This window comes from Oryctolagus cuniculus, chromosome 8 (genome assembly GCF_051225735.1).
Source record: "Oryctolagus cuniculus isolate XC-2025 breed Fujian yellow rabbit chromosome 8, ASM5122573v1, whole genome shotgun sequence".
NCBI classification, from domain to species: Eukaryota; Metazoa; Chordata; class Mammalia; order Lagomorpha; family Leporidae; genus Oryctolagus; species Oryctolagus cuniculus.
The window spans coordinates 139,289,512-139,313,282 of record NC_142874.1 but is presented as its reverse complement, the minus strand read 5'-3'; the positions used below and the strand labels follow the sequence as shown (position 1 = coordinate 139,313,282).

The window sequence follows — 23,771 nt, the reverse complement described above, 5'->3', positions numbered from 1 at the left end:
GGCGTGGGCCGCGGCCGTGAGTACCCGGGAGCTGTAAGCCGAGACGGGGACATTTCTCGCCTTGACATCTGTGCTGCTGACTGCCCGTAAGGGCCCCCTTCATTCATCCCTGCACTTGGAAAGCAAGGGGCTCTCTTAGGGCCAGCACCTGCAGGGCACTGGAATCGCTGGTGACTGACAGGTTCCTGGGGAGCCCCGCCCCAGAGCTCATTACAGGAGCTGGGCCCCAGAGCCGTGGGTTTTGCCATCTCTTTTTTTGTTGTTGTTGTTGTTTTTTTTGGGGGCTCATTATTAACATGCATCCAGGGAACAGAAAACATATTAGCCGTAATATTAGCCCTGGCCACGCGTAATTAGGGAAGTGCATTTGCGAATGCACAAAGTCCTGATGTGCGTAAAACACTTGAGCAGAGCCGGCGCGAGCGCACTGTTTGCCAGACACATTTCGGCGTGTGCAATTTGAGAGCAATTTCAAAGCTCAGCTGGAATACCTTATTGAGAGTTGCTCCTTTAAGACGAATCTATTTTTTTTTTTTTTAGCATGAGTCAGTCTCTCTCCTCTATTGTGAGACCATTCTAGCCACATCGCAGATAGTTTGTAATAAAGGGAATATCCACTATCCACCGTCCGCCCCATCAAGGTGCTATTTTCATTTCGTAGTAGGAGTTTGAGAGCTGAGCTTGCAAATCATTTGTTTTGAAAATAAAAGCCAAGTGGTGATATGTTTAAGAGCGTGTTTTGAAACTCTAGAGGCGGATTGTATATGAACCACCTGGGGTTGGGAAGGCCCCCTGCCCCTTACCTGGGCGCCGTGGGACTGGGCGTGGATGTGGCTGGGGAGAGACACATACAGCACAGGGTGGGGGGTCAGGACAGGCCACACTGGCCGCGAGGGTGGGAGTTAACGAGGACAGGCTGCACGGCCCGGCGCCCGCAGGGACCACAGGAGAGGGGTCCTGGGCAGAGATGGGCGTGGCACGGGTGACCACCAGAGAGACAGGGAAGCATCTGGAGATGAATGCTGGGAAAACGTGGCTGTGCGTGGCCGTTTGGTGGCCGTTGTGGGCATTTTGAGGAGTGAACCTGAAGGTGGGAGAACTCTCTGACTTCCAAGTAAAGAAGTAAATGAAACGACTTCAAGGCCACTCTCCGTGCAGGGGCTGGGCTGGGGCCTGCAGCGTGGAGGCCCCCGTGGGGAGGGGGAGGCGGGCAGAGCCCCTCTCACAGTGGGAAGTGGTGAGTGTGGCTGACTGGCAGCAGTGATAAGCGGGTCTGTTTGTGGAGCGTGGGGCACTTCACAAAGTCCCTGCACGGTGGGCTTGGAAGATAAGTTTATTTGAAATCCATGCAGGGTTTTTCACAACACCCATGGCCCTGGAAGGTTAGAAAGACCCCTTGTGTGCTTGGCTTTTACGTCTTTTGCAACAAAGCAAACACCTTCTAACAACATTTGTCACACTTTTTTTTTTGAAGTGCCCTCATCAGCGCACCTGACAGGTGTTGAGTATTTCTCTATTCCCAGGAAGGTCTGTGTGCAGGCACAGCGAGGTGCCATTGGCGCCGGTTCAAATCCCGGCTGCTCCACTTCCGACCCAGCTCCCTGCTAATGCGCCTGGGAAAGCAGCAGAGCGTGGCCCAAGTGCACCCACGTGGGAGACATGGATGGGGTCCCAGGCTCCTGGCTTCAGCCTGGCCCAGCCCAGCGCCGCCTGCTAGGTGAACCTGCAGATGGAAGACCTCTCTCTCTCTCTGCCTTTCTATATATGTGTAGATCTATACCATCTATACCATCTACATGTCTTAAAAACAGGGGCCGTAACTGCCCCCACTTTCCGGATGGTGACCCCGAGGCGGCCCTGGGGAGCGACTTGCCCGGGCGGCCCAGCTGGGGACAGAGCCAGGCAGCGTTAATGGAGGGCCGAGCTCTGGCCCGGCGTGCAGAAGTGCTCCCCCGTTGAGCCGGCGTTTGTCCACAGCTCACCAGTCTCACCGCTCCTGCACCAGTTGCCACCCCGGAGTTTTCTCTCCCGAGAACTCGGTGAGAGGAGGGTGCTGTGGGTTGTCATCTTCCAGGTGTGGGAGCCGGGACCCAGGGCGTCCCCGGGGCCGGGCCTCGGCGAGTCCCTGCATTGTAGTAGCTATCTATCTGTCCTCCAGATCAACTCATGAGAAGGCTGAACTGAGTGAGACACACTCCAGTCCAAACCCTGGAAGAATTTCTGGGCTGCGTTTACTGTCAACAGTATGTCTCTCCACATGGAACTACTAGTATTTTTTTTAAATTTATTTGAAATAGTTACTGAGAGGGAGAGGCAGATCTTCCCCCTGCTGGTTCACTCCCCCAGATAGCTGCCACAGCCAGAGCTCTGTCCCGGTCTCCCATGCAGGTGGCAGGGACCCACGCCAGGCGCACCAGCAGGGAGCCGGCTCGGAAGTGAGCAGCCAGGGCACAAAGTGGCACCCGCACAGACTGGCTTTACCTGCTATGCCACCGCGCCAGCCCCCCACTCCTTTTTTTTTTTTTTAAAGGACCAGTAACTGAAACAGTAGTGCCTCCACCTAATCTGCGTCCCCCGCCTGGGGTGTGGCTGGAGACCTGGGGTGCAGGGAGTCCCCTCCACCGGACCCCTCTGCGCTCGGTGCGCACTACGCTGTAATGGTTATAATTGGCCTGGCTCTTATCTCCTGCACATCAGGGCTGCTGGCGCCTTTTGATCCGAGCTGTGCCGTTGGTGCCTCCGGGGAAGTGTTTATCCGGGCGGCAAACAGGAAGTGGGAAGACAGTTTTGGCTCCGGCCCCGTCGGTTGGCGGGGGCTTCCTTCTGTGTGCGCGCGGACAGGTCTCCCACGCACTACATGTTTGTTTTCTGGTTTTCCACGGCCCTAGAAGTCTATGCTTGGGGCCTGACCATTTAACCTTGGCGTGGACAGATTCCCACTGGACTGAAATGGCACCCATGGACTCCCGGGCAGCCCCAGTGCACCTGCTGTGGTCTTGCCCGACCTTGGGCTCCTGCACGATGCCACCACCGTCCTGCGCCAGGACCGGGGTTTCCCACTGGAAGCAGCCCGCTGCTGGGGCGTCCCTTCCGCTCCCGCCCCTGCCCCTGCCCCGGCTCAGCAAGGCCCAGTGTGCCTCGCCCTTGTGCCTTCGTCCCACTGCTCCTGGCCGCCCCCTGCCCCTTCTCCCCAGCTCCGTGGAGGGCTCCTCTTCTGCGCGGGTTGGCTGCGCGTCAGCCTCTGGTTTTCTCCCCGTGGTGAGGTCACAGTGACAACTCCTGCGGGTTGTAATTCACAGACGGATTGGAGGATGCGCGAATCTGCTGGTGTGAGTTTTCTGAGGTCCAGGTTTCGTGGTCGCTGTCTGAAGCTTGCATCTCGTGACTTCGTGCCACAGAGCATCTCACGGTCTCCTCTTTGAAACAGGGATTGCGTTTCTGCCTTACCGTGTAGGTTCGTGGCTAGTTGTGTCAATGAGCAAGCACTACCATGTAAGGAGAGCTCTGTGGAAGCAACTGGATGCACAGAGCCTTCAGAAAAAAACCAAGAGTGTCACGATCACGGGCACCCCGCCGAGAGGGGCGGGCCAGTGGCTTAGCTGTTTCTTCTCCCTCGTGGTGTGAGATTTTTGTTTTCGTGCTTCCTGAGCTGGATGGCGGCGTGTCAGGGCCACGGCAACAGCCGGTATTCCCAAGGGCAGCCGCCCGGCCGTGCGTTTAACCCGAGGGGAGCCGTGGCATCCAGCTAGCCCTTCCCTGGACCCCAAGTGTGACTCCCAGCAGAATTGCGAGTTGCCGAAAATAGCCCGATTTTCGAGATGATCTTAGCAAACTTTGGACGGAGCTCTCTTTCCAGCCCTAAATAGCAGGACAGCCTTGTCCTATTTTTATTGTAGCGCACACAGAAGATGGGGCTGCGTTGGAAGAAATGCTTTTTTTCCGCCAAAGAAGCAGCTCGCACTCAACGAGATCTTGGTTTTTCTTGGCAGGCTCTTCGCAGCCATCTGCGAGCCCAGGGCAGCCGGCTCCCCCCGTCATCCAGCCAGCACAGCCGGAGCTGACCGTGGATGCCGGCAGCAGGTTCTCGCTGGAGTGCATCGACCCGGGCTCCGTCAGGTGGACTTTCGAGAGCCTGGGTCAGCTGAGTGACAGCGAGCACAGCCAATGGACGCGCGAGGAGGCGGAGGCCGCCAACACGGGCAGGTACACCTGCACCAACGCGGGCGGCCTGAGCAGCTCCATCTACGTGTTCGTGAGAGGTGAGTGCCCGGCTTTCCGTGACGCTGCCCTTGATCTTGACACGCAGATGCCGGAGCGATGGAGTGTCGCCCGCTCGCTGGGTCGAGATGCCCGAGACAGAGGCCTCTCTCTGTCCCGTCTTTGGCTGGCACTGGCTCTGGGGCTGGGGGCCACGGGGGCTGTGAGCCTCTTCCTGCTAATCTGCTCAGTCCCTTGGCCCCCTAAAGTTGATTCACTTAAAAAATTGTGACCTCTTGGCAACAAAAGAGAAAGACACAGGGCAGGTGGATGTCTGTGCCTCGCTTCCTGTGGCTAATTCGCCCGCCCGTGTTTGCTCTTTGCAAATCTTTGTAGAGACCAGGTTTGCCAGAAGGGGCGTGTCTTCTGGTGGCTGACGGCTTGGGAGATGACTTCTCGTCCTGAGTGGGTGTGGATCGCAGCTGACACTGAAACAGGCCCGAGGCGAGAGGCCTTATTAGCCAGGGGTCCTGCACAAGTGATGGGGGTGACTGTCCTCGGTGGGAGCCCTTAGCCGCCCCCTGCAGTGCCCGGGTGAGCTCACTGCTCCGTCGTCCTCACCAAGTGACAGACGTGTGCACGCCCTGTGACCTGCAAGCTGGCCGTGACGTCCAGGAGTCCTGTCCTGCCTGAGTGGCCAGTGGGCCAGAGACGGACGCCGACGAGATACTATTTAGCTCTGCTCGGGCTGTGCTGTGCCACTGAGCCGGGGCCTCCCCGAGTTCTCACGGGAGTCCCGGCTTGGACGAGAAAGCGTTTGTCCTGGGTTCATTCCTGACACCAATGAGCCCCCTCCCCTTGGTCTGCAGCGACGGGGTTTGCGGAAGCCCTGCCCACACGGGGCCCAGGAGGACATGCAGAGAGGGGCTCGCGCGCTGCTTGCACTGGGTTCCGGGGCTCCTCCCCGACAGCAGCTGTCACTGTCACGCCGGTTGTTACCCCTCTGCAGCCACTCCTGTGCTGTCACCTCTTATGGAGAAACAGCTTTGCTATCTTCAGATGCTCTGGGGGTCTTTTATTTTTATAAGATTAATTAATGTATTTGAAAGTCAGGGTTATAGTGAGAGGCAGAGACACACATGTACACACACACACACCATTTGCTGGGTCACTTCCCACACGGCCCCAACAGCTGGGGCTATGCCGGTCCAAAGCCAGGAGCTTGCACTGGGTCTCCCAGCTGGGGCACGGGATTAGCCGGGAGCTGGATCAGACTCTACCTGCCACTCCTATGGGATGCCGGCGTCCCAGGCAGCGGCTTGGCTTAACCCTTACACTGTAACGCCGGCCCTGTAGCTTTCAGATTTTTGGATTAGGCTTGCTCAGCCAGGAAAGTTTATGCAAATATCCCAAAATGCTAACGTCTCTGAACTATGAAACACTTCTGGTCCCAAGTGTTTCCGTCGGAGATTCTCGGCCGGCAGCACCCATCACACAGGGGCCTATGGAAGATTAAATAAGATAAAAAAATGGGTGGTGGCTCAGGCTTAGTGCCCGGCTCGTGGAAAGTGTCTTAGGCGTGTTAACTCTTTCTCGCCAGTCCCGTTTGCATGCGCTCCGGTTCTGGCTGTCACGCTGCCTGCCGTGTCGGCACAGCCATGCGAACCACTGACGCCCAATGTGTTTGTAGATCCGCGGCAGCTGTTCCTCGTGGGCCTGCCCCTGTACGGCCGAGAAGACAGTGACACGCTGGTCCGCTGTCCGCTGACCGACCCGGACGTGACCAACTACACCCTCAAGGAGTGCGAGGGGAAGCCTCTCCCCAAGGACTTGACCTTCGTCCCGGACCCCAAGGCCGGCATCACCATCAAGAACGTGAGGCGCGCCTACCACCGGCTGTGCCTGCGCTGCGCCGCCGACCGCGAGGGCACAACCGTGCAGTCGGAAAAATTCATCCTGAAAGTGAGAGCAGGTGGGCCCCCTTCCCTCCTTCCTCTCCCTGAGGGTCGGCCTGCCGGCGCTGGCCCCTCCCCGTGGGCTGTTCCCCAGCCTCGCGGGAGCACCGGTGCTGGTGGAGCCTCTGTTGGAGAGGCCCAGCCCCACACCCCTGGACCACGGCCACCTCTAGCCGAGGCAGGTGCGTCTGCCATGGACCGGCATCCAGGCTGGGCACGGTCATTACCGGCTGTGCCTGCATCAAGTACTGCTTCCCAGAGACCCCCTGGACAGCTCCCACCACACTGTTGGCAAAGCTGAGTTGTTCATTTTGATTGGCTATTGCACTCTCTCCCGCTGGTTGACTGCAATGCATCCTGGGACCGCGCGAGGCCTGGGGAGGAACGTGCAAGCTGACCGTGAACTTGTCATCATGTGGCATCCTGCAGAGTGTTTTGGTGGCTGGGATAATCCAGGTCTCTGTATCTCAGAGGCCATGTGATTCAACACCAGCTGTTCAGTAGTTTTTTTTTCTTTTTTTCCTTTTTTTTTTTTTAATTAAGGCTTTTGGAAAGATGCCCTCATTGAAATGAAGGAAATTTGCTTGTTTAAAACCTGGGGTGTTCAGGAAGAAGCGAGGTGTTACTTCTCTGTGTACGAGAGAGGTCTGTGTGGATAAGAGAATATAATCCGTTAGAGGCCACATGCTCAAGAAGCCATCAGCAAATTCACACCATTTCACGGAGTTGGGGTGGTGCAGAGGGGAAGAGACAGGGCGATCTTCTACCCTCTGGTTCACCGCCCCCCAGGTGGCTGCAGCAGCCAGGGCTGGGCCCAGCCGGAGCCAGGAGTTTCAGCCGGGCCTCCCACGTGGATGCAGGGGCCCAAGGACATGGGCCGTCCTCTGCTGCTTTCCCAGGCACATTATCAGAGAGCTGGATCGAAGTCGAGCAGCCGGGACTCGAACTAGCGCTCAAATAGATGCGGGCATCGCAGGTGGTAGCTTAACCCGCTATGCCAGCGCCAGCCCCTTCTTCCTGTCTTGAGCAAGCCTTTTCCAGAGGTGTTACAGTCCCACAGGGGACATGTCTGTCTCTTTCACGCAATATTGATGAATGTGCTGGGTGGGGGCGCGGGCTTCCCGGCCTTCCGGGGAGACCGCAGGTTAGTGCCGGATTCCAAGACGACGAGGTAAGCCGTGCTCGCTGGGGAAGAGGGATGCTGGCGTCGCCTGCTGTGCCAGCCCGGGCTGTGCGAAGGCCCCCTTTCTTCCCGCCGCAGCCATCAAGGCCGTCCCGGTGGTGTCCGTGTCTAGGACGAGCTGCCTGCTTAGAGAGGGGGAAGAGTTCTCAGTGACCTGCACGGTCAGAGACGTGTCCACCGCCGTGCTGTCCGCGTGGCTGAAGGAGGACGGCCAGGTGAGTGGAGGCTCCTCCTCTTTGTTCTCCCGGGGTTCTGCCGTGTGGGGCTGCCCCGGGGCCGGGACCCCACCGGCGAGGTGGCACTGCGCGTGGAGACGGGGCCTTTCGTTACCAGTGACGGGTCCGCGTGCCACCAGGAGTCAAGCTGAGAACGGGGGGCGGGGGCGGCACCCGGGTCTGCAGAGGCCTTCCCTAGGGAACTGGAAACCCGCAGCTCTGGCTGATCCTTCCGTATCGAAGGCCAACAGAGCGTCCCCGATGTTAACCAGAAAGCTCTTTGCCGAAAGACGGCCTGCGTGTGCGTCAGGGCAGCCCGTCTTGCCCACGCTGCTCGGAGCCGCTCACCTGGGGCTCACTTGCTAATGGTTTTCTGTTTGTTTTAGCAGCTATTAATATAATGGTTATCTTTCCCCTGAAAGCTGTGGACGTATGTAGCTTCTCATTCATTTAACAAATGCACATCGAATGCCTGCTATCTGTCAGATACGTGGTAGGCGTATCTTAAGCAAATTTCAGGAGTTGTATTTGAAGAGGTATTTTTTCCCTCCCTCTCCTGTTAATACCAAGCGGAGTCTTTGAGCCGATGGATTTCCTACCATTCTCCTTTATAATCCCTGTTGAGTGAGATCGCAGTATTTTTTTTTCAAGTCCTCTTGAGCGTGTGGTTCGTCGGCTGTGCCGAGGCTTCCTCCTGGTTGCAGGATCCCTGAGCACGTCACGGAAAAGTGTAGGGTGGAGAACGAACTGCGCGGGCTTCAGACGAGTTTTGCACCGAGATGACGTACCCTTCACTTGGGTGCTCCCCTGAGCTTTTCAGAGGACCCGCGTGATTCCTTCCTGCCCCCCCCCCCCCCATCCCCGACACCGGCAGCTCCGTGCCTGTTCAAAGCTCTCTGCACACAGGCCCACGGTGCCTGTGCCCTGCAGAGCGGCGGCCGGGGTGCGCAAGCCGACTGTGATGGATGGTGTCTCGCTAATGAGGCCTGCTGGTGCCGTGGAGAGAGAACGGCTCTGTTCTCCCCTCGCCCTTTCAACCCCCTGGGAAGTTTAGTTCTCAAAGCGGATAATGTAATAACAGCGGTAGCTTAGGTATAGATTGCTGGCTACCCTTACAGGACGCAACGCCACGTTAAGTGGCTTCCTCCAAGCCTTGATTCCAGATGAGAGGGCAATCTGGACTCCGTGCGTGTGTGTGCGCGCGCCTCTGTGCAATTTGAAAATTAGCCTTTTTGAGATGAGAAATTCAGTTGCCTCAGGCAGCCTTGTTTGAAGCCATTTGTCCCAGGAGTGCTGTGTGCCGTTCCCAATTAACCCACGGGCGCTGGCGCACACGCCTTCCGAGTCGGGGGCTCTTTGGGGAGGTCCCAGTGTGCGCCGCCGAGGGTTAAGGAGAGCCAGGCCGCGTGCAGACAATATGCAATGCGTGACTTGCAGATGGGCTCCTGGCCTCCTGCCAATCTGTGTGGCTACCCTGTGGTTTAATTTGGAGTGCTGTTAGCGCGATCAGATTATTTTCCAGATCCATAATGGTATTTGGTTCTGACCACTTAGAATAAGTTTAACCCCCAGCGAGACCCAGGGCAACGTGGCTTCAGTGTTGTTGGATTTGTTTCTCTAAGCCTCAGCGTCTTGGACTTTATTCAGTGCTTGCCGGTCTTGGTTGGGCCTTCCAGGCTTTCTCCTGGCCTTTGGTGATCACCCCCAGCAGTCTTTGGGCCCGACTGCCCCATCAGTCCCTGACCCGCTCTGAGTTCCCGGGCAGCTCCCCGTGTGGACGCCTGGGCTGTCTCGGCTGCCCCGGCCCTGTGCAGAGCCAGGCAGCCTGCCTGTAGGAGGAGGCGGCTGTCTTCCAGCCTGCACAGCGCCTCCTGCTGCCTGTCTGTTCTCCCCTCCCCTGTTCTGTGTCCCCAACTCTTGTGTGTGTGTTTTGCTTTTCGCTAACCGCTGTACAAGGCCCTTCAGAAAGTGCGTGGGAAGTGGAAGTCAAAGATGAGCTTATTTTGGTAAAAATTTTTTTTGAAATTCATGCATATAAAGGGACTTCAGAAAGTCTCTGAAAATTGTATATTTTGAAAAAAAAAAAAAAAAACCATATTCTTGGGTTACAGGTGTTTTGGCACCGAAGTGACCTTTTCATTTTTCTAGAAACTTCTTGGAGTGGTCTTGTGCACACGTGCCTTTGGCCCGGAGGCCTGATGTCCGCCGCCCACGATAGGTGTCTTGTCAGTGGGCTGCTGGTGTCACCAGGGAGGAGCCACAGCGTTTCTGCTCAGGCTTGCGTAGTTTTAGGCTTGGCCTGCGCGTCTCAGAGTCTCTGGGACTGCTCTCGGGTTGTCGGGATTCTGCTGCGTAAGGGCTGTGGGGTGGCTCTGCGAGGTGGTTGTCGACACACGGATTCCATCCTAATCCCCACAGAAGCAGCCGCTAATACCACAGAGCACGGTCGTCACGCACATGGTTTTAGATCACAGGAAATACTTATAAGTATTCTTAGACTGTAAGATGCCATAAGGTTTTTTCTTTTTTTAAAGATTTATTTATTTATTTATTTTTATTTGAAAGGCAGAGTTACATAGAAGCAGAGAGAGAGGTCTTCCATCCACTGGTTCACTCCCCAGGTGGCTGCAACGGCCGAACTTGGGCCGATCATCGAAAGCCAGGAGCTTCCTCCGGGTCTCCCACGTGGGTGCAGGGTCCCAGGGACCTGGGCCATCTTCTGCTGCTTTCCCAGGCCATAGCAGAGGGCTGGATCGGAAGCACCCGGGACCCAAACCAGTGCCCATATGGGATGCCGGCACTACAGGCAGTGTCTTTATCCGCTACACCACAGTGCCGGCCCCTCATAATGTTTCTTATAAGAACTTGAAAGTTAGTGCTGCAACTTCGGAATTACACAGACTCTGGTCAAGCAATGAATTTTCATCTGCTCCCCGCCAGTCACTAGTACCGACTGTCTCTCTTACGGCCCTGTGATAGGAACTGCGCCAGCGACACCTGTGGCTTTAGTATTTCCCCCTTAAGTCGCTGTAATGAATGCAAATATGGAGACATTAATTGCTGCTATTTTTAATTTAGGGAAGATCTGAATATTAATGGTATGGTAATTCTGGATTCTCTTTGTCCCCTCTGGGAACCAGCGGACAAACGGCCAGGTGAGGCGCCACAGCTGGCATCAGGGCGACTTCCACTACGAGCGCCAGGAGACGCTGACGATCGGCGCGGCGAGAGTGGCGGACTCCGGGGTGTTCATGTGCTACGCCAACAACACCTTCGGGTCGGCGAATGTCACCACGACCTTGAAAGTCGTAGGTAAGTACCGCCGCGGGAAGCCACACGTTTGGCAATCCTGGAAGAAGAAATGACGAGCCAGTTTCCTTTCAATGTTAATGCAATGCTAAGCAGATTCTTGGACGTGATCATCACCAAGCGAATGAATGAGTGAGTGAGTGAGTGAGTGAATGAATGAATGAAAATATCACTGCAATTCAGCACCAAAGCAGATTCTTCCTTTTTTCGCCTTGAGGAACGCCGCAAGCTGGGCTTTTTCCAGCGGGAGCCCCAGCCCTGGCTGAGCTAGGCCACTGTGCAAGCAAACGTAGCCTTTCGCTACTGGGGCCAGAGCCGGGTCTCTCTCCTCATCCGGGTCCCACGCGCTCCTCTGCCTTCTGCCGCCCAGTGGCTCTGTCTGGGGCAAGGGTGCCCAGGGCGCCCCCACCTCCCCTGGTCTCCAGCTTCGAGCACAGAGCGGCACCCTTGAAGCAGGGAGCCCCCGGGGTGCAGCCCAGGGCGCAGACGGGGTCCCCTACCGCACATCAGCCCTGGGGGCCTCCCTCAGTGTTTTCCTCGGCTGATGTGCAGAGAATGAGAATAATTGCTTCGAAATGGCCTCTTTGACCTGTTTTTCTTTGAGTGTCGTCCTGTCCTGCTGACCCAACCTGGTTCTTAGTTGTTGACCGGGCCGCAGGGCTCAGAAGGAGAAACTCGCCCTGTGCAGCAGGGACGACAGGAAGCAGTGTCTGTGTTCTCCCCGCCCCGCCCCCTCCCCACGGGGGTGCCTCGTGCCCCGGGCAGGGTTGGAGCCCGCTCTGCCCCGCCATGATCCCCGAATGGCTCCGGGCTTCTGCCCGGGTCAGAGCAGAGCGGGAGCTGTCCCCGACCCCGGGTCTGAACGTGCAGAGACCCCTTCCTCGCCGTCCCAGGAGCAGCGGGAACGCGTCCTGCCCGTCCCTCCGCGTGATCGCGAGCCATTTATTAATTGCAATGGAAGGCTGTGCTTTTAAAATATTAAGCTCCATAAGCGCTAATTTGCTAAGTTGATTAGGGAGCTTGTTGATAGATCAGCGTCAACTCCAGGAAAGCAATTAGCAAGACTGTTTTGAGCACATCGCTGTACGTAATCGGATTTTTAAAATCCATTCTTCAGTTTCCAAGAATTATAGCCGCGTGCCTGGCAGGGCTGGCAGCCGTGAAATCTGAATCCGGGCTGTGGCGGGCCAGGAGCGGGAAGAGACGTTGAGAGGCCGGGCAGGGATTTGGACGAGACGTGGGCGGGGCGGGTGGAGAGAGGGAGGTGGCGGCCGCACCTGCGTGTTTGTTTGTTGCCTTTAGAGAAAATTGTGGGTACTTGAGGCCTGCAAACCCGGAGTGAGGCCAGTTGACCTCTGTGGTTTCTCCCGGGGGTACCTGCTTCGGGTTTGTTTTGAGGCCTCGGCAGCTCAGCTCTGACCTGGTTTCGAGGCGGGGCCCTGGCCCCGGGCGCTTGCTGTGGCCCTGCTGTAGCCCTGCTGTGTTCTCCGAGCAAGAGTGGAGACCCCAGTGGGTGCTCTGGTCCCCCCACCTCAGTCGCCCTGGTGGAGGCCTGGTCGTTCTCGGAGGCTTCCCTGCGGGACGCCAGCCACAGGAAGCAGACGAGACGCAGAAAACGCAGCAGGCCCTGTGTCTTGTGCGGTGATGGTGAGAAATCATTTCAGGGCGGACGCTGCTGTCTGAAATATTTGCATTGGGGATTGTCTTGGAATTTATGACTTTGAGAAGCTGGAGCTATTTTTTATTTTTATTTTTTAAAGATTTATTTTACTTTAGAGTCAGAGTTACACAGAAGGAGGAGAGGCAGAGAGAGAGAGAGAGAGGTCTTCCATCCACTGGTTCCCTCCTCACATGGCTGCAACAGCCTGGGCTGGGCCAGGCCAAAGCCAGGGGCTCCATCCGGGTCTCTTGTGGGTGCAGGGGCCCAAGCATGCGGGCCATCTGCTGCTGCTTTTCCAGGAGCACTAGCAGGGAGCTGGACAGGAAGTGAAGCAGCCGGGACTCCCAACTGGTGCCCATAAAGGATGCTGGCCTTGTAGGAGGCGGCTTAACCCAGCGCGCCGCAGCACTGGCCCTCTCTTTCATTACTTTTAAAATGCTTACGGTTAGTCTAGATCACGCTCTATCCTAAGAGTTCTCACACAGAAACGACAGGATTCAGTAAAAGAAGTGGGATTTCAAAATTCTCTGCTGCTGGGGCCGGCGCTGTTTGCTGTCTAAGAGAGTTGTGCCAGGCGTGGATGCCTGCTGGGCTGCCTGCGTCTCGTATCAGAGCGCCTGGGTTCGAGTCCTGACTGCTCCGATTCCCGCTCCCTGCCCACGCACACCCTCAGAGGCGGCAGTGGTGGCCCAGGGAGCTGAGAGAGACCTGCACCGAGTTCCTGCTGCTGGTTCTGGCCTGGTCAGCCCCAGCTGGCGCAGGCAGCTGAGGAGTGAACCAGTGATGAGAGCTCTCCTGTCTGTCTGTCTCTCTCTCAGATAAAAAATGAAACACTGCCGGCGCCGCGGCTCAATAGGTTAATCCTCTGCCTTGCAGCACCGTCACCCCGGGTTCTAGTCCCGGTCGGGGTGCTGGATTCTGTCCCGGTTGCCCCTCTTCCAGGCCAGCTCTCTGCTGTGGCCAGGGAGTGCAGTGGAGGATGGCCCAAGTCCTTGGGCCCTGCACCCGCATGGGAGACCAGGAGGAAGCACCTGGCTCCTGGCTGTTGATCAGCACAGCTCCAGCCGTGGTGGCCATTTTGGGGGGTGAACCAACGGAAGGAAGACCTTTCTCTCTGTCTCTCTCTCACTGTCTATAACTCGATCTATCAAATAAATTAAAAAAAATGCAACTTTTAAGTTGCTATCTGTGGTTTACCTGTGACAGTGGGAGGAGAGAGCTCAAGTCTTCTTCAACACTGAGAGGCAGCCGTCCAGTGTCCGCAGTAGCCCGGCCTCTTGTCTTTCCTTCGTGGCAGCTTCTTGCACACACGGTTCTGTCGGCTCTGGCTGCGGGCTGTTGGGTTTAATTCCATGAATATCGCGAGCAGTCGGTTTAAGAGACGTTTAAGGGAGGGGTGGATGTGTGGGGGCCGCGGGAGACACGGGTGCTTGGCCGGGCTGCGTGCGTTCTTGCTTGGTGGCGGTGATTTTATAAGAACGGAAGGGGACGTCGCCTGACTGCCTGCAGGTGCCCTGGCTTCGCCAGCCGCCGGCCCCCGTGGCTCCGGAGCCTCGTGTTTCGGTCGCGGAGCTGCGGCTGACGCTGTGTTTCTGCCCGCCGCTGTCCCCATTAGATAAAGGCTTCATCCGGGTCTTCTCGGTGACCAACACCACCATGTTTGTCAACGACGGAGAAAACGTGGACTTGGTGGTGCAGTACGAGGCGTACCCGCGGCCCACGCAGCAGCAGTGGCTGTACATGAACAGGACCTCCGCCAGCAAGTGGGAGGACCACCCAGAGTCAGAGAATGAGAGCAACATCAGGTGAGCGGGGCCGGCCCACTGCCCCCCGGCACGGGTCTGCCCCCCGGCACGGGTCTGCCCCCCGACACGGGTCTGCCCCCCGACACGGGTCCGCCCCCCCAACACGGGTCTGCCCCCACTCCACGGCTCTGCCCCCTCCCCACGGGTCTGCTGCCTCCCCAACATGGGTCTGACCCCTGACACAGGTCTGACCCTGACACGGGTTTGCTGCCCTCAACACAGGTCTGCCCCCCACGGGTCTGCCCCCTCCCCCATGACACGGGTCTGCCCCCACCACAGGTCTGCCCCCACCACGGGTCTGACCCCCGACACAGGTCTGACCCTGACATGGGTCTGACCCTCCCCCGACACGGGTCTGCCCCCCCACAACACAGGTCTGTCCCCCCCACGGGTCTGCCCCCACAATGGGTCTGTCCCCCCCACAGGTCTGCCCCCACCCCGCAACACAGGTCTGTCTCCCCTATGAGTCTGCCCCCTGACATGGGTCTGCCCCCCAACAAGGGTCTGACCCCCGACACGGGTCTGCCCCCCGACACGGGTCTGCCCCTCAACATGGGTCTGCCCCCCGACACGGGTCTGACCCCCAACATGGGTCTGAGCCCCGACACAGGTCTGACCCTGACGTGGGTCTGCCCCCTCCCCCCGCCACAGGTCTGTCCCCCGACACGGGTCTGATCCCCCCAACACAGGTCTGCCCCCTCCATAGGTCTGCCCCCCAACATGGGTCTGACCCCCGACACAGGTCTGACCCTGACATGGGTCTGCCCCCCCCCCCCACGGGTCTGCCCTGACATGGGTCTGCCCCCCCCCCACGGGTCTGCCCTGACATGGGTCTGCCCCCCCTCCACGGGTCTGTTCCCCCCACGGGTCTGCCCCCCCCCATGGGTCCATCCCCACCATGGGTCTGCCCCAACACGGGCCTGCCCCCCCAACACGGGCCTGCCCCCCACAGGCTCACCTGCTGTGTGTGCACGTGGGAAAGGGGCATGTTTCCTTCCTGGGCTCTCAGTGGCCGTGACTCGGGACACAGTAAATGGCATCTTCCACTACGTGGCCTTGGGCCAGGTCATAGGTCGGGTTCTCTCGCCTGACCCACAGAGCTCTGGGATCAAGACAGCAGCGGCAGCCGTGCTGCGAGCCAGTTAAGCTGCGTGGGTACAGCATCCTGCGTGTGAACACCTGAAATCCAAAATGTCCCCACATCTTTTTCTTTATTATTTATTTATTTATATGAAAGTCAGAGAGAGAGAGATCGGTCGGTCTGTTGGTCTTCCATTCACTGGTTTACTCCCCAACTGGCCTCAATGTCTGAAGCTGCCCCAGTCTGGAACCAGGAGCCAGGAGCTTGCTCTGGGTCTCCCACATGTGTGCAGGGGCCCAAGGACTTGGGCCATCTTCCACTGCTTTCCCAGGCCATAGCAGAGAGCTGGATCAGAAGTGGAGCAGCCAGGACTCAAAGCAGTGCCCATATGGGATGCCGGCACTGCAGGTGGCGGCTTTACCCACTTTGCCACAGCTCCAGCCCCCTTTTTTTCAGTTACTAATTTTTCCCTCCAGAAACCTTTTATTTAAGGAATATAAACTTTATACATTTCTTTTTTTAATTTATTTTTTAAGAAATACAAATTTCATAAGTACAACTTTAGGAATATAGTGATTATTTCCATTATACCAGTCCTCTCACCCTCACTCCCACCCCTCCTCCTCCTCCCTCTCTCTTTCCCAGACCCATTCTCCACTAAGATTCTTTTCAGTTAACTTTGTTCACAGAAGACCAACTCTATACTAAGTAAAGATTTCAACAATTTGCACACATACCACACACACACAAAACTGTTTGAGAACTAGTTTTACAGTCAACTCTTGTAACACAACTCACTGAAGACAGAGGTCCTGCATGGGGAGTTAGTGCGCAGTGACTCCTGTTGTTAATTTAACAATCAACACTCTTATGTATGATGTCAGTGATCACCCGAGGCTCTTGATGGGAGCTGCCTAGGCTATGGAAGCCTATGACTCCACAGACTCCGTCAGTATTTGGACAAGGCCATAAGCACAGTGGAAGTTCTCTCCTCCCTTCAGAGAATAGTACATCCTTCTTTGATGGCCCCTTCTTTCCACTGGGGTCTCACCCACTGAGGTCCTTCATGTAGAACATTTTTTGCCAGTGTCTTGGCTTTCCATACCTGAAATGCTCCCATGGGCTTTTCAGCCAGACCAGAAGCCTTAAGGGCTGATTCTGAGGTCAGAGTGCTACTTAAAGCGATTGTCATTCTGTGAGTCTGCCTTAAGCACTCCTGTTTCCTGCGTGGTTTCAGGAAGAGGGAGCTGAGGCAGGCAGCAGTGAAGTAATTGGCCAGGAGCCCACGGCTGGGTGGAGTTTGTGGATTTTCTCAGTGCAGAGCTGTAGGCAACTCTGGCTGAGAGGTGGTAACGGCCTGCTCTAAGGCTTGGAGGGAGCAGGGCCGAGTCGGGAGGGGTTTCAGCCCCCTTTTCAGCCCCCTTTTCGATGGGACTAGGTGGTTGGGGGTGGGAGGGCCTGGACACACCCCTGGTGGTGTTCCCAGGTCCACTGTGGGGTTTGTCCGATTCAGCGTTGACAGTGGGAGCCCAGGTAAGAGGTGTCTTGGTTCCCGTTCCCCTGAAGGTGGAATTGAAGGTTTATGAAGGGATGGAGGGGGAGACTCTCAGACTTGCTGGGCGGGGGCAGGGGCTCTGAGCAGGGCTCCTGGGCTGTAGACCTGGCCTGGCCACTTCTAAGCAGGGTTAAGCTCCCGAGGGCCCTCCCTGGTGGGGAGGGGAGGGAGGATTGCAGGGGTGAGGCATTGTGAGCTGCACCCCCCCAACAGGGGGAGGTAGCAGCGTGGGAGGCAGGTAAAGATTGCAGGAGGGGAATGAGCACCCTGCAGGTGGATTGTGGGCGGGGGGGGGGGGTGCCGGCGTGCCTGTACCACCTCACACACCCCTGCAGCCAGGAGTGCAGCTGAGGTTGGGCAGGAGGCAGAGCAGAAGTGGGGCTGCGTGGGGGGGGTCGGCTGAGGTCAGGGTGCTGTGGGCAGAGGAGGAAGTGGCCGTGAGAGCACCCGGGGCTGCAGGGCCTGGGAGGCCTCTGTGCACCAAGGCAGGCTTTGCACGCACAGGCGCTTGTCCCACACCGACACCGGGCGTGTGTTTGCTTAGGAGGGTCGGGGGGGACACTGAATTCACTGGGCCATCTCCCCCGCCCCTGAGGCAGGCCAGGGCTTCCCCAGGGGGCTGATTTCTTGTCTGCTTTTCAGATACGTGAGCAAGCTGCACCTGACCAGACTGAAGGGGAGCGAGGCCGGCACCTACACGTTTCTCGTGTCCAATGCTGATGTCAACGCTTCCGTGGCCTTTAACGTTTACGTGAACAGTAAGTGGCTCGAAGCCTCCTTGTCTTCACATTTGTTGTTTTAGCTTTGTGATAGCCCTGGTGCCGAGCTCCCCGTGTGCTGTGTAAATAATGTTTCATGATAGACTTGCCCTTGACCACGACCTTGTGGTTTGGTGGTGAGAAGAGAGCTGATTCCTTGTCCTACATTGCCCTGGCCACGGTTCCGAGAGACACCTTGGACGCAAACAGGAGCTGTCCAGAGAATGGGAAAGCAGCAGTTGTTGGGGGCGCTGTGGGGTGTTGGGTGGAGCTGGGCCAGGGTGCGTCGAGGGACAGAGATACTGTGAAGCCCTGGGTCCCTAGTGAGTACCGTGCGGGTGTATTGGGAGAACACAGCAGGTGGTGAGGATGGGGGGCTGCCGCGGCCACACCCTGGATAGCCGAGCCCTGCAGGTCCCAGCCCTCTCACTGGCACCCCCACAGCTCTAGAGAACGGTGTCGGGCATGTGCCCAGAGCTCCGTGTCCGGCGTGGCGGGGGAGTCGGGAACCTGAAGGAGCTTGCACGCTGCCCGCTGGTCACATGGGGAGCTCTGCTCAGGGATGTCACTGCCACTTGGAAGTCTTTGGTCTGTGTCCGTGTTTCCAAAACCCTGCTTTGCGAACAAGATGTTAGCGGGAGTTCGGATCATGGGGGTCACGCTTTGTGTAATTGAGCGCGTCTGCTCCTTGCTGGGGTCCCTGATGCACCGACACGGGCTGTGCCCCCCGGGAGGGGCTCGGGGGTCCGTCATCCAGGCGTGCCTGAGCTCAGAGCCCAGCCTTTCAAGGGAGCTTCCGCAGAGCCGGGTAGACCATGGGAGGTGCTGGTGGGGACGGCGCAGGCTCTGTCGCCCCGGGTGAGGCTCTTCGTGGACGTCACTAAACTGGCGGCAGGCGTTTGTCTCGCTTCCGCAATGACAGCTGAGCGCCTCCGTGTGAACCCTGCACCGGCAGGTGAGGCGCGCCCGGCTCCTCCTCGTAGGTAAGCTTAGGGGATTGGTGATGGTTTTGGGGGGACAGCGATTGAAAAATTCTGGTTACTTTTATAAGTCACGGTCTCTTAGTGTCCCATTTTAAAATCGACAGCTAAAATCATTTTAAAACATGTTTAAAACATAAAGGCCGGGCCGGCGCTGCGGCTCAATAGGCTAATCCTCCGCCTTGCGGCGCCGGCACACCGGGTTCTAGTCCTGGTTGGGGCACCGGATTCTGTCCCGGTTGCCCCTCTTCCAGGCCAGCTCTCTGCTGTGGCCAGGGAGTGCAGTGGAGGATGGCTCAAGTCCTTGGGCCCTGCACCCCATGGGAGACCAGGAGAAGTACCTGGCTCGTGCCATCGGATCAGCGCGGTGCGCTGGCCGCAGCGCGCCAGCCGCGGCGGCCATTGGAGAGTGAACCAACGGCAAAGGAAGACCTTTCTCTCTGTCTCTCTCTCTGTCCACTCTGCCTGTCAAAAAAAAAAAAGGGGGGGGGGGCCGGCTCCGATATGGCTGTTTTGGCAATATTATGGCTGAAGTGGTTCCGGGTGCGGGTCTGCTGTGTGGCTGATTCTCTCGCTAAGCTCAGCCCCAAAGCATGAGGGGGACTGCATTCCACAAAACACTGGACTTGGTGAAAAGGACGCAGGTGACGGCAGAAATTCGGGCTGCCTTGAGTCAGCGACTCTGACAGATAATTGTTTAATGGCTTCGGCCGTGAGACACGCTAGCGAAGAATCCTGACATTCGGTGCTTAAGAAGGCCATTTGCTTTGAAAATCCCAGGCGTAGATTTGAGTCTGAGGAGTGTGTGTGTGTCCCTGGTGGTGGTGGGGAGGGGGTGCTTTAATGGCTTCGGAAGTCATAGCCTGGCAGTTTCTGTAAGGAGGGTGATGACATGGGTAAACAGTTAGGCTTGACCATGTCTTAGTGCCGCCTCAGCCGCCAGCCACGCCGTGGCAGGCTGGGGCCGTGAGCTGGGCTCAGGGATGCAGGGGCACTCTCTGACCGTCCTCAGATGCACTGCCTGCTGTCTCTGCGTGGCAGGTGCAGGGGAGCCCAGGGGAGTCGTCTTTGAAACGCAAAGCAGAACTTGGAGAAGCGGTGATTCTTCGCGTTGCCGTAGTTACTCTTGGGGTTGCTTGGCGAGGACTGTGTCTGTAGACATCAAATTCTTGGCCCTGACATGCTAGAGATTCCTGAGTGAAGAGGGTCATCGGGGAAGAAAATAGAGTTCCAAATCCTGAGGACGTGACCCCGTCCGTGTGGACGTGCTTGGTGGGCTCCTGGGTTGCGTGCAGTGCCAGAGAGGAAGGTTTGTCCCAGATCGAGGGCGGAAGGCAAGGCCAGCCGTGCACTTGGCTCTCTCCCCGGCCGTCCGTTATTTCTTGAATGAGTAATAATCTCTACAGTGAACTTCAGTAGTAATCAGCCAAGTACATATGTAGTGTGTGTGTTTTGGCATCTAATTTCAAAGAAATTATTGATTGATACTATTCTTCAGCTGTTTTCCTAAGGCTTCGGGATGATTTTTCCAAGATCTAATTACCTTTAAAATGTTGCTTCAAAATCTTATCTGATAGCATTTCCAAAAATATGTGCAAGCTGTATTCAGGGGTCATAATAGATCTCTCGCCAACCTTTTTTATTTTGTAATATTTATTTATTTGAAAGGCCAAGTTACACACACACACACTCTCTCTCTCTCTATCCCATGAATCATTCTTTTTTCTTTTTATTTGAGAGGTGGAGTTACAGAGTAGAGGTAGAGTGAGAGACACGTAGAAAGAGAGGTCGTTCGTCTGCTGGTTCACTCCCCAGATGGCCGCAATGGCCAGAGCTGGGCCGATCCAGAGCCAGGAGCTTCTTCCAGGTCTCCGTGTGGGTGCAGGGACCCAAGGACTTGGGCCGTTTTCTACTGCTTTCCCAGGCCATAACAGAGAGCTGGATCGCAAGTGGAGCAGCTGGGACTCGAACCAGCGCCCATATGGGATGCCGGCGCTTCAGACCAGGGCGTTAACCCACTGTGCCACAGACTGGCCCCTCTGATTCATTCTTGAAATGGCTGCAACCATCAGGGCCTGGCCAGGCTGAAGCCAGGAGTCAGGAGCTACTTCCAGGTCTCCCACGTGGGTGCAGGGCCCTAGTACTTGGGCCGTCCTCCACTGCTTTCCCAGGTGCATTATCAGGGAGCTGGATTGGAAGTGGAGCAACTGGGACTCGAACCAGCACCCACATGGATGCCTGTGTCACAGGGGGCAGCCCCCTCTCTTCAGTCCTTTGGGTGGAGGGAGCAGGGGGGCTCACATGCGACATGCAGGGCTTGGCTTCCCCATCATCACAGGCCCTGCATGGGGAGCGTGTTCCACAGAGTCCAGTTCCACTCCCGGGTGTTCACAGGGGGTTGAGAAACAGGGGAACGGGGAATAAGGTCTTGTCTCCAATTCCCGCATCTCATCACTGTGGCAGTTAGCGGTCCATCACACAGCGCCCGGAGTCTCGCCCTCCCTGGATGGGGACGTCCTGTCTGGCCTCACTGGCAAGGCCCGAGCTGTCTTGTGTGTGTCTGACGTAGTTTCGGTCACAGTTAAATCAGGTACAGGTGGCTGATACAGCGCTAGGGAGGCGCATGGGCAGCCGTCATTTGCCATCAGCGAGGGGACACCTGGGCAGCCAGCCGTGTGGGTGGCTCTGGACTGCCTGCCAGCCGCCTGGGTCACCCACCTGCCAGCCTTGAGTACCAGCGAGGAAGTCATCCCACGTGAGACGGGGCGAGCGCACAAGCAGAGCCGCTGGGTCCTTACCGCTTTTGGAAGGTAGGAGCCGTCTAGTTCTTTCTGTATCATTTAGGAAAAATAGTAGGACCTTCCAGAAGCATGTCCCAGCCGTCCTTGGGGGCCTGAGGACTTTGCCACGGGCACATTTGATCAGTGAGTTTTGCTGTGAGAGGTTTTGTTTATGGCACCTGTTCTCTGGGCGCAATCAATTCTGTGTTAAATAAGTGGAATTCCTGAATATTAACCAGAGCCAGGGCTGAGCGGAAAGAACTCCCTTCTGACTGGTTGGCTTGCTTTTCAGAGGTTCCATAAGGCTACCACAGTACCAGGACGGGGGCAGGTTTGTGCCACTGTTGGTCTGTGTAGGTTCTTAAGTGATGTTTTTTCTTGTTAGATGATGTTAGGAGATGGAGAGAAAAGTTTGAAAACGTGTAAGCAAAAATAAAAACCAGCAAAAAATGTTTTTTAAAAAGATTTTATTGGGCCGGTGCCGCTGCTCACTAGGCTAATCCTCTGCCTGCAGCGCTGGCACACCGGGTTCTAGTCCCGGTCGGGGCTCCAGATTCTGTCCCGGTTGCCCCTCTTCCAGGCCAGCTCTCTGCTGTGGCCAGGGAGTGCAGTGGAGGATGGCCCAAGTGCTTGGGCCCTGCACCCCATGGGAGACCAGGAGAAGCACCTGGCTCCTGCCTTCAGATCAGCACGGTGCGCCAGCCGCAGCGCGCTGGCCGCGGCGGCCATTGGAGGGTGAACCAACGGCAAAGGAAGACCTTTCTCTCTCTCTCTCTCTCTCACTGTCCACTCTGCCTGTCAAAAATTAAAAAAAAAAAAAAGATTTTATTTATTTGAGAGGTAGAGTTAGAGAGAGGTCTACCATCTGCTGGCTCACTCCCCAGATGGCCACAGCGGGCCAGAGCTGGGTAGATCTGAAGTCAGGAGCTTCTCCTGGGTCTCCCACGTGGGTGCAGGGCCCAAGCACTTGGGCCATCTTCCTCTGCTTTCCCAGGCCACAGCAGAGAGCTGGATCGGAAGAGGAGCAGCCGGGACACAAACTGGTGCCCATATAGGATTCCCACACTGCTGGTGGGGGCTTAGCCCACTGTGCTACAATGCCAGCCTCCATCAACTTTTTGAAATGTATTTCAGAGACAGAGAAAGAGATAGGTAGAGAGAGAGAGAGAGAGAGAACTCCTGTCTGCTAATTCACCCCCCAAGTGACCACAAGGGCTGGGTCCAGGCTGGACCAGAGCCGGAAGCCAGAGTGCAACTCAGGTCTCCCCCATGGGCGGCAGGGGTCCACTGAGTGGAGGCATTCTTGCTGACCCCCAGGTCTGTGTTGGCGGGAAGCTGGGGTTTGAACCTGGCAGCTCCAACACATGGGTGTAGCCAACCTAACCCCTGAGCGAAATTCTACTCTTGTCTTACGTGTAACTGAAATTTTATTTGAAATTTTCAAAAAAGAGATTGATTTCTGTGAAAGGCAGAGTGACAGAGAGAGCGCGATCGATCTTCCACCTGCTGGTTCACTCCCCAAATGACCCCATTGGTCAGGGCTGGGCCAGGCTGAAGCCGGGAGCCCAGAGCTATGTCTGCCGCTGCGTTTGTAGGCGCATTAGCAGGGGCTGGGCCAGAAGCCCAGGAGCTGGGACTTGAATCTGCATGCGGATGCGGGGATGGAGGTTGCAGGTGCCGCAGCGGCAGCCGCCGTTTGCATTCTGTAGTTCACGGTCAGTAACGTCCCTCATCATCGCTGTTCCTCCAGACAGTCCACGGAGGGTTTGTGCACGGAAGCTGCATTCCCTGTTTTACTGTGGAGAACGTCTTCCTCTGCGGTAAAGCAGTTATCTGCCAGCCCCCGGGGGTGGTCTTTCCTGACTCCTTTAGGTGGTGTCTGATGAAGGATGGAGCCACCGTGGGACGAGACAAGCCCGACACTGAATTTGCAAAGAACCTGTCAGACGCAAGTTTAATGTTGGCAATTATCTCGTTTAATCGCGAATGGGCGACCTTGCTGGCAGCTGGCAAGGTCGCCACCCACACTCTCCTGTCGTCCTCTGCGGTGGCAGGGAGGCCGTGGTGAGCACAGGGAGCTGTTTCAGTCCCGCGCGGGCGTGAAGCCGCGTGGACACAGTGGCTCGTCTTCCCGCGCGCGTCTGTGTAGGTGACGCCGGGTCAGTCGATCTCCCTGGCAGTGTTTGTGTTTTCTCTTCCTGAACTTGAAATGGGTTTTTGTTCTCAAATTGCTTGGGAATTGTGAGTGTTGTGTTTGCTGTGATGCGCTCTGGTCCCTTTTGGTTTATAAAGA

The 23,771-nt window shown here is 56.8% G+C and overlaps 1 protein-coding gene across 15 annotated transcripts in view; it reads left to right on the top strand.

Moving 5' to 3' along the window:
- KIT (KIT proto-oncogene, receptor tyrosine kinase) overlaps positions 1 to 23,771 on the top strand; it is a 69,390-nt gene that overhangs the window by 25,322 nt on the left and 20,297 nt on the right. For 13 of the 15 annotated variants that reach the window (XM_070047088.2, XM_070047087.2, XM_070047086.2 and 10 more), the window contains exons 2-7: positions 3,990 to 4,259; positions 5,888 to 6,169; positions 7,414 to 7,550; positions 10,691 to 10,862; positions 14,135 to 14,324; positions 17,603 to 17,718. In XM_070047088.2, coding sequence (XP_069903189.2) covers positions 3,990 to 4,259; positions 5,888 to 6,169; positions 7,414 to 7,550; positions 10,691 to 10,862; positions 14,135 to 14,324; positions 17,603 to 17,718 — 1,167 coding nt within the window. 15 annotated transcript variants of the gene reach the window in all.